The sequence below is a fragment of the Morone saxatilis genome, unplaced genomic scaffold (assembly GCF_004916995.1).
Source record: "Morone saxatilis isolate NCDOM2014 unplaced genomic scaffold, NCSU_SB_2.0 Contig7, whole genome shotgun sequence".
Taxonomy (NCBI): domain Eukaryota; kingdom Metazoa; phylum Chordata; class Actinopteri; family Moronidae; genus Morone; species Morone saxatilis.
This window is the reverse complement of record NW_023340246.1, coordinates 19,274,762-19,285,470: the sequence shown is the minus strand read 5'-3', so window position 1 is coordinate 19,285,470 and position 10,709 is coordinate 19,274,762. Positions and strand designations below refer to the sequence as shown.

Genomic DNA, 10,709 nt, shown 5'->3' with positions numbered 1-10,709 from the left:
TGTGTGTGTGTGTGTGCTGTACCTGTAAACTCACACCTGTCTTCCTGTTGTCATATGATGAACTCTGGTTTGTTCCTGAGTTTCAGTCCAAACTCATCGATACCTCGTTACTCTCTACCAGAACCCCCCCCCTCCCCCCTCCCCCCAGTGAAACTGTCAAACTAAGACAGTGAAAGACTGTAAATAGTTTCTATAACAGTAAAACACCGATATCTCTCGGCAAAACCGGCATTTATACGCCATTTATAAGGAATTTATACTGAATAAAGATCAGAGTGTTTAGTGCACCGCCCTCCGGAGACTGAGCGCAGTCACTGCAGCTCTGACTCACTGTGGCGTCTTTAAGTTACAGCAAAGACAGTTTCTCTTCTAAGTCTTCTCACTTCTATTTTCAGAGGCTCGTTTCTTTTCTCAGTGTGAGATTTCACAGAAATCATCTGCTGTAACACACACACACACACACACCCACATACACACACACACCAACAACAACACACCCACACACACACACACACCCACACACACACACACACACACACACACTCTCTCACACACACACACACACACAGTAGCAGCTAGCTCATCTTTATCTTCTTATCGTTCCTCTCTGGTAAAGCTGGTGAATAAATCAAATGCAGGAAAACCAAAGATGGAGACGGGGAGATAGAGGGATGGAGGAGGCAGAGAGGGGCATGATGGGATATGATATGACAAATATATACAGCGCATATTCCTATTCTCACTGGTAGAGAGATGAAGACAATGAAGGAAGAAAGGCGGAAGCAAAGAAAGACAGAAAGAAATCTGAATGCAAAGTGACAGTGTCTGCTTTCAGCCTGTTCTTTAAACATATATGTGTGTTTACAACTCTATGACTCTATATGAGCTAGTATGCATAACTATTTTATATTATTTTCTGTCTATTTCTGTCTTCTTTATATCATCATTAAATCGTATTCTTTATAACAGCATAAGATTTGATGATGGTAAAGGCAGCGGATAATGCAGTTAAAAAAGCTAAAAACAGGGATAGAAAGAGAGGAATAATGAAAAAAGATGGTAGGAACTGTAAAAGGTAGACTGAACTGACTCAGGAAACTTCCCACCACAGGCCAATGTGCCCTTGAGCAAGACACTGAACCCTCCCCATCCCATCTACTTTAGATGCACACATTACAACAATAAAAGCATGAATCATACGCTTGTTTCTCAACTTTTACGTTCTGTAATCTGCTTTGGTGATATTGTTTCCCCACTTAATCATCGTGCCTCTAAACTAAAAAAAAAAATCAAATTGCAAGTTAATGAGGTGCCGATAGTATTATTTCACAGCCGGGTGCTCGTGTGCACAGACTGATGCTGTGCCGACCTGTTAATACAACAAATTAGGAGTTGAGCATATGTTGTAACCCCACTGCAAATCACAGGAGGTGGTTCAATGTTTCTCTCAAGGACACTCTGATGGGACACACTGGGTTTTTGTAGGAGCTAGGTTGGAAAGTTTATATTCAGCTCTTTTCATACAGTTGGGGAGAATGACGCAGAATTATTAGACAACCCTATATGAAAAGGTGAAGGAAGCGATGTTCATGAGATCCATAAAAATCTGGTCTAAACTAATGTTGTGTGAGTTTTGGTTGTACAGATTGACTGAAGTGACCAGACTTCATAGAGATTACGACTTTTTCTTAAACATTTTGTTGATGTCCTCTGATATGGAATTTCCTCCCAGATCACATTGAGTCAACATGTTTTTCATGAGGTTTTATTTCAAAAGTAGACAGATTTTCTTGCCTCTAAGCTACACAAGCTAAATTTTTTCTGTGAAAAATGTGTATCTTATCTTTTTGAACTACAAAGTGGGGCAGCAGCAGAGAACCCAATCTTTCTCGGTGGCAAGCTGAGAAACATGTTGGGGTTATTATAAATAAGAGTTTGTATGTTACAAAAAGTAGTGATGTCAGTCTTTGTGTTGTAGGATATGAAAAGGTTTGTAGAAAATTCCAGAAGACATCTTTGCTTTTCTTTGAAATAAAATAACTAAACATTCCCACATTTTCTGCAAGTAAACAAGTCTTTCTTTTGCTTCTGTGTCTACAAACAGCAAATTGAGCTTATTTAGTTTCAGATTTTAATCAGTTACATTGCAATTACGTCTTTAAGTCTGTATGTCACAAGAGCACAGATGTTAGGTAGTGCATGACTCCATTGAACTTCAAGGCAGACGGAGTAAGATTTGGACAAAACACACAGACTCATACAAACAGAGACCCTGCACTCTGCCTGTATTTTCTTTTTTTGTTGTGTTTGGTACGTTTCTTTGCGTCAACCTTTGGGCAGTGGGTGTGTAGCCCCCAGCCAATAACAACGCTCAGGGTGTCAGGGCAGGAATCTTTAAAAACTTAACAACCAGGTGCCAGATTGTGCATCCATGGTAAACATCCAAGAGGAGTTGTTGTGCTGTGCTGGGGGTGATGTGAGATATATGTGGGGTCTTATTCAAAGTTGATGAATCAATTAAGTGGAAATAAACGCCCTTTAGTATTAAAAAGTCTTATACACTAATTTCTGAAGTATTACATTTTGTAGCTTGTTTTCAAAAATTGTCCAAAGTTTGTGTTAATTTAATCATTGCGTAGGTGCGTTGTGGAATTCTGTGTAGTTTATTTATGGAAATCTTGCTAGACTGGAAATCATCTGAAAAAGAAAAGCACGCTCACTGACTCACTAATTGACCACTGCTTGATAAGGTTACGCATAAAGGTCCCTTTATGCGCTACTGTGGCTATTTATAGCGCCTGTACCACTAATATACTTATCACATGTAGGCCTACCTGTAAACCATCTTAGCAGTAAACAGACTTTACCGACTGCTTTGCAATATATATATACACACACACACACACACACACACACTGTGTAGACTGTAAAATAATAACCTAAACAATGTTTTACTATCAATTTTCACATCCACCTCATCATTTCAACTGCAATTACCTCTTATTGGAAGTCTCCATGAGGTGACACACACATTTTTCCATCACCGCTGAAGCTACTACAATGGCTGTCACTTCATACTGCTGACCTCTGACCTCTGAGTGACCGTTCCCTCCCAGCTAATCTGAATTAAGTTGCATCGATACAGTGGTCCGAGTAGTTATTATAAACTAAGACTGCTTAATGGTGCTAACTTACAATCAATTTATAGTAAATGTAAGTTTAAGTTTGTCACTAATGACACTAGTTTGAACTCAAAGTGGCAATGAGATCTTAAAATGCATTGAAAGAGTATTTAAAAGGTCTTAAAATGTAATAAATTTAACTAAAGAATTCCTGCATATACCCTGGTTTACAAACCGAAACTGACAGATCCTACTCATTCTGCCTTTAAGTTGTAATTTATTGTATTAGTCATTAATGTTTTTGAATGAAGTGTCATATTTCACAAAATAGCGTCTACATTTGACATTTTGTTTTTTTTACTCCTTTTTACATGTAAAAAAAATCGGAAATTTTAGTCCAGCCTTTCAATGTTTTTAACCGAATATTCAGTCCGAGGCGCTTTCAGTAAACAGATGATGAAACACACATGATGGAAGCAGATTAGATAAACAGGAGGAAACAACATGTTAAGCTTGCTAATGGTGTAGTGTGGCGTGCAAGGTGGACGCACACACACACACACACACACAAGGAAGGTGAGGTTTTTAAAAATGAAGGCCAGAACAGAACTAGCAGACTGTTTCTGTTTGAAAATGTCACCAATCCATCAATCTGATAGGTAAAGGCCAGTCTTCTCATTATACTGTGTGTGTGTGTGTGTGTGTGTGTGTGCATGTGTGTCTGCCTCTGCTCTTTTAGAAGAAAAGGCTGCTGACCCAGCGAAGGCAGCACACACACACTCGCACTCACTGTTATGTGGTGTATTTTAATGAGCTTCTGGCTGGTTATCTATAATTCATCTTCAACAGGTCTGGAATGATCATTTGGTCACTGTGTGTGTGTGTGTATGTGCAAAGTGTTGATGATATTTTCACTTGTAATATCACTGTAACCAGCCAGCATTATTACAGAGCATTGTGGCTATTGTTGAGGCACTTTATTTTGAAACTATATTCAATGAGAAATTGCCCCATTTTCCATTTTTGTACATATTATCGTCTCAACTGTTGATAGAGGAACCGATTTTATTTGAATGACCGATCTTTTAGGAATGTAGGGCTGTGCGATATGACGATATATATCGTGTGACAATAGATAAACGTTTAGCATTTCGTATTATGCTCTATTGTTACTTCCATTACAAATGCTGTGCACTGTTACAGTTGTGACTAATAACCCTCTTTTACCCTCTCTACTGTTAATCAAATGTCTGAACTTTTAAAGCAATATTTTTTCATAATGTGGACGACGCAGGCAGTAAATCTGCATGTGTGCAACACAATATATATATTATATATATATATATATATTCCGACTCACTAATTGTGGTAAATGTACATTAACATGGGACATGCCTTCCAGTGGCTCAATGGGTCTGATGTCATGTTTTCTCTCTCTCTCTCTTTGCAGGTGCACCACTCTTCATTATGACTCTGATCTTCCTCCAACCTCCATCATCATCACCTTCCACAATGAGGCCAGATCCACCCTGCTGCGTACCATCAGGAGGTAACACATCACACACCTGAGACTTCTTAGATATTATGGTTCAGTGGTAAAACTGGTGTTACAAAAATAGTATAAAATACATCTAACTTTATTTTGTAACTGGGGTTTTTATTTTATTCAGGTTCTCACATCAAAGTTTGATCATATGCATATGTAAATCTGAAGATATGGGTTTGTGTTTTCATCATTACACTTGAAAAGGTGTAATTTTGTTTTAAATATAATTTATGCACATCTTATTTGTACAATATTTTCAAGGAAATGCAATTTAATGACACAGAATTCTGATACTTTTGAATTATCCCTCTAAGTGTCAGTCTTCAGAAACTCGTATCAGTTAAACTTTTGGCTGATGTTACAGAAGTTACACTAGAGATGCAGTGAAGGAACAACAACCTACACACACATATACACACACACACACACACACACACACATTTACTCCCCTGACCCTCAATCTCTGGACCATCGTTCTGTCTTTTAGTTTGATGAAATCAGCAGGTCAGCACACACACACACACACAACACAAACAGTTACACACACCCACACACACAGACACACACACCCATATACACGCACACACCTCCAGGTTTTGGCGTGGGTTCAGCTCATTATACCAGTCAGTCAGCAGGGACCGGCCACGTCTCCGTACTATCACAGAGGACATTGTGTATTTTATGTGAATGTGTGTGTGTGTGTGTGAGAGAGAGAGTCTGTGTGTGTGTGTGTGTGTGTGTGTCCTCCCCTTCAGCCCTTCTCAAAGCTCTGCAGTTTTCAACCAATTAAAAGACAATCTGTCTCCCTGAGCCCCTCTGCTCCCTTTGGCTCTGGCACTCAGTATGTAAGTGTTGCTGTGTGTGTGTGTGTGTGTGTGTGTGTGTGTGAGCTGGAAGTAGTTTAGCTTCCTTTTATTTTTAGTTTGTAAATTTGGAACATTTGCTCTCACCAGGATACACAGGATCCTCCGAAGCTTCTTTATTGCTGCAAACAGCTTTATTTGACACGGAAACATTTTAATGAACATATCTTCTATTTAAAAGATATTTAAGGCAGCAATAATCCAAAACATTTTTATTTAGATATTTTATATTTGCTTTTCAGTTTTTAAATGTTCAAAGCTGCACATGCAACTTTTTTGAGCTTGGTGTTTGGTTACAGATATTTCCAGTTGTTTCCAAAGTATCTGCACAATTTAGTATATGTTTTAATGTGTCTTCTTCTTTAGTGGGAGAGACTCACTAGCTCCAAGGTAGTTAAGTGTCTTTTTACTTGATGATTCCAGAGAGAGGTCAGAGGTCAGAGTTACAGTTGACTGGATCTGGTGTTAGTGCCTTGCTTAATTGGACATTTAATGGACCATCATGTGGTTTTGCACGTTTTGGCCCATTAACTTTACATTGTGTGTTATTTACATTACTGCTGACCCAAAGCAAATCATTAGTTTTTAGACAGATTTTTCCACCTTACAGCCACTGATTTTTACTTCATTTCAGGACCATATAAAGTAAAACTTATTTAAATGATCTGAGATGGGCAGTGCATTACACTGAACGATTTTCACCATTATTTTTTGTCGAAGTTAAGTTATTGTCCTATGGTGCTGCAGTTTTGAGGCAGGATCATTTAAAAAAAAAATAAAACATTTACCAGCAGGAATACAGAATGTTGTTACAGGCAATAAGCAAGCATAGATGATGTGGAAGGAAAACATACACTTGGCTGACTTTAAAATTAAAAAAGTTGCTCTGGAGAGTTTTTTTTTTTTGCTTTAAACGGTGTAGTGTTATATGTGTAGTGAGATTTGAAATAGTAATATTTATATTTATTGGGGTAAACCTGCAGCAAACCATTTTAAATGTGTCAATACCTTCTGGTCCCATTAGACATAGTCGTAAACCTCCATGTCCCATGCCCTTCAGCATTTAACCTGCACAAAAACTAATAGCAAAGGATGTTAGTGGCTTCTAAATCTGAATGTGTGCAGCTATTATGATGTGAAGTCAAGTACTTTAGTACTACGTCATCGCTCTTTATGGGTCAATACTTTTGAAAAATGTTTACCTGCTTGTTCTCCAAACTTCACTGGATCATATCCAAAAACTTTGCAAAAGATATTCACTGTAATAAAAACTTTTTCTAAGAGACTTTGAAAGATATTTAGTCGAAGACAGCAAAAAATTGCAATCTAGTTCAGGCGTCAGTTTTCAAGCATAAAAAAAACCTTGAATAGCCAGATAATAGCTAGATAAGTTTTCTTTTTACTATCTGCAATCATGCTTTGCTCCGGGGACTCAGAAAACACTGAAAGCGTATTGAATGGCCACAATTATACTATAAAAGGGTATAATTTGGGAGTTTTGTGAGCTTCGGGGCTCGACGATATGCAGGCCAAACTTTAATAAGTTTGATTTCTGAGACAATGATGGGCACTTTGAAAGCTTTTCATCTCATGATCAAAGAGTTGCTTTCTGAGGGAGAGCTGGGCCTTGTCGATATTTAATCAAGCTCTGATCCGAAAATTGATCTCATCTTCTCTGTCTCCGCCAGGCGAGAGATAAGCAGGCGAGGAGGGAGAGAAAGAAAGAGAACGATAGAGAGAAGACGTGAAGCTTTTGAGGACATATTTGGTTTTAATGGGTTTAGTTTGTTTTGGCTCTGCGTGTGTGTGTGTCAGCTGCAAAGGTTCCATTATTATGGAGGAGCCACAGGAGCATCTTGGGAAAAAGGATGAGGGAGGGAGAGATCTCTCCCTCTAGATCAGCACCAGCTCAGCACTTTCTAAATCAGTGGACCTAAAAACGCACAGTACAGAGTCCGGATCACTTCCTCTACAACTGATCACTCAGGATTTATTAGGAAGAGGTCATTAGGCAGATTGATAGTCTTTGCTTTTACTGCAAGTTCACTGTTTTATATGAGATTAAGTGATACTCTATTGGACCCTGCTCTGCTTAATTTATATCTCGATCTTTATTCTTTTCTTGCACATCATCATAGAAAGTATTTTGGCCAATAGGCTCAAGTCCCAAAAAACATGTATAGTCCCACCAAAAACTCTTTTATCTATCAGATATAATTTAACATTCCTGATTAAAGAGCATCCATCAAATATATGCATTTGGCTCCCAACCTAAGCTGTGATAAGACAATATTTGTCAAAATTATACAGTGTTTATATGATGCTGATATGTAGCATCACAGATCATCAGTGATAAGACTTTGTATTCCCTAGATACCATTCAGTGCTTGTATGGGGCATTAGATTATCACTGATGAGCTTATACATACAGCATCCACTAAACAAACATCATCATACAGCAATGAGTGAATACAGATATAGATCATGGCACATTAGCAGTGACAAGACTGCATTTAATGTGGACAAACTAGCCTTTTGACCCCTGAATGAGACTGATAAATATAGATGTAGCTCTGTAGATCAGCAGTGATGAGACAGTATTTACTGGGTGCAGATATATAGCATAATGCATCACTGGTAGTTAGACAGAAGCGAACGTATTGAGTGGCTGAATCAGGATTTTTTTTTTTTTTTCAAGAACAGTTACTGTGGATCTGCTGGGAAAGGCTTTCTGTCAGAGCAAGGAAGATTTAACATGCAATGAAAACAGTGGAGTGTGTAACTTTAAAAAGCTAAAAGTTATTTTTAAGGAATAATGTTAATTGATACACATTTTTTAATAGTAATCTTATACAAGAAAAAATAATTTCCCCCCAAATAGTGGACATCTCATTTTTGCAGTGAAATTCTTCCATTGCTGTCAGAGGTCTTGATAGAGAAATTGGTGGGAGAAAGATGGCGGGATGCGGATGAATGGAAAGACTGGTGGATGCAGAGGTGGAAAGTAAGGAGTGATGAATTACTCCAGCAAGGTAGAGGATGGAAGAACTGGCTGTCAGCTACCCAATCGGGCAGAGAGAGAGAGAGGGGAAGAAAGAGGGAGGGAACCAAGCTGAGGTACGAACAGGGAAATATGGAAAGGCAGAAAGCTTTAGAGAGGATAAAAAAGAAATAAAATCGTACCCCGAGTAAAGTCTAACACCGTAAGAACAGTAGAAACTAATTTGAATTCTCACCTATAGGGAATAAAGTTAGTGAAAGGAATTTTGCAGCTGATTTACAATAGGAGATACAAAACAAAATGCCCCATACACATGAAGGAGTTGCGATGTTTTTACAGTAACCAACAGAGCAGATATCTTGCTCACAACAGTTGAAAGCATCACTTCTCAGGTGTAAATAAATCCATAAATCCGGGCCAGCAGAGAAGCTAAACAATCTGAAATCTATTATAGAGGTTTTGTAGTTACGTTACACGTTCAGCAAACAAATCCTCTGGCTTTGTGGAGGACCAATGGAGAGTTGTCAATGCACAACGTTGAATTAGGTTTAAAGCTTTAAAAACTGGAGCTAGAAAGGACACACTAGTCCTGTACGTCTGTTTGAGTAGTTGTTTGACACAAGTCAGTTCACCCTGAGCAAACTGTTAACAATGGCTTTGTTGGCTACAGTAGATCAACTATTAACATACAAACAAACAAACAAACAAAACAATATGAAATTTGATCTGATAATGGATATTATATAGTTAATGTATAAATATATATAGTTAATATATTTAAGTGAAAACCTTGACCTCCTTGTGGCTCTAAAAAATAGAATTTTGTGGCGGTCCATTGTCTAGTTGTCAAGACATGTCACTAAATGCCATAAATGTCATGCCCAACGTCAGTAGGATTCATCATCTGGGGACCATGAACGACTGTACAACATTTCATGGAACAAAGTGATGGAGTAGATCCACACTGCTAGTGTGGCTAAAACAAAATAAACAAACAAAAATGTTGGTTACCTATGCCATAAAGTTACAGCCATTCATTCAAAATCACGTAAAAAAGTTCTCCTGTCCTTGATGTAGGCCCACTGTTTGAACACTGAAAATGAAATGATAAGTGTTGCTACTCAGATTCAGTCCACACCTGTTTTACATTTAGCGAGCCTATTGCTATAGTTAGCGAGTTAATTGACTGTCCATCCATCTGTCCATTCTCTAAACTGCTAATCCTGTTCAGGGCTGTGGGGGCTGGATCCTCTCCCAGCATGCACTTGGCAAGAAGCAGATACGTACGATGGACAGGTTGCTGGTTTTTGCCAATTGACAAGACACAAAATCGATCAAACATATCTGTCATTAATCGAACTGACAGAAATCCTCCATGTTTGTGAAATGCTCACGAGGTGTCGCAGATGTCAATTTGATTATACGTCACCTTTCCAAGCTGCAACCAAAGAGCCGAGGAGCTGCAACTTGGCTGACAGGAGGGTGTGACATTACCTCTGCTGCTTTCGTTCTGGGCTCTGAAGAACTATGCATTTTGGTAACAGCTTTTATCCAAATTCCCTCCCTTGACTGTGATTGCACACACGCTGAGCATGGGTGGCTCTTGTGGGAATTGAACCCTTCACCCTGGCAGGCGTACAGCAGTTCCCATTTAGCATCAGCTCTATCAATGCCAGAGAGTGGGGTTTAAATTCCCACCGGGGGCCACACATGCAGCTCTAAAAATGCACGCTCTCAAGGCACTTTGGATGAAAGCGCTCTCCAAATGGCAGCTGTAGGTAATGAAAAATTTTCAAAAAATTCCCCCTAAAATTGATATATAGTGTTGGAAATGAGCGGCGCAGATATAGAGCTGCTATTCTGTGGCAGCCGACTGCGGTATTGTCAGCGGTGATAATATTTTCTGTGAGCTGAAGATAGCTTCTCCCTCAGCACGCCTGAGGGGAGGTTAAGCCTCATAGCTAGTGGCCTGTGAACCAGAGAATGGGAACTCCTGTGTGTGTGTGTGTGTGTGTGTGTGTGTGTGTGTGATAGAGAAACGTCTAAATCTGTCTCAGCTCTCTCAGGTTTCACAGCTACACAAACACCTGAAGAAGAAATCCCATGATGTCGGCGACAGGAAGCATTCATGACATCACTGTCAGCTTTACATACAGAGGCCAACTGTGATGTCAGCG

General features: G+C 39.1%; 1 protein-coding gene across 1 annotated transcript in view; it reads left to right on the top strand.

The window, feature by feature from the left end:
* Positions 1 to 10,709, top strand: part of galnt14 (UDP-N-acetyl-alpha-D-galactosamine:polypeptide N-acetylgalactosaminyltransferase 14 (GalNAc-T14)) — a 124,514-nt gene that overhangs the window by 62,463 nt on the left and 51,342 nt on the right. The window contains exon 5 of the mRNA XM_035679179.1: positions 4,573 to 4,671. Within this exon, the coding sequence (XP_035535072.1) occupies positions 4,573 to 4,671 (99 nt within the window). The remainder of the gene's footprint in view (positions 1 to 4,572; positions 4,672 to 10,709) is intronic.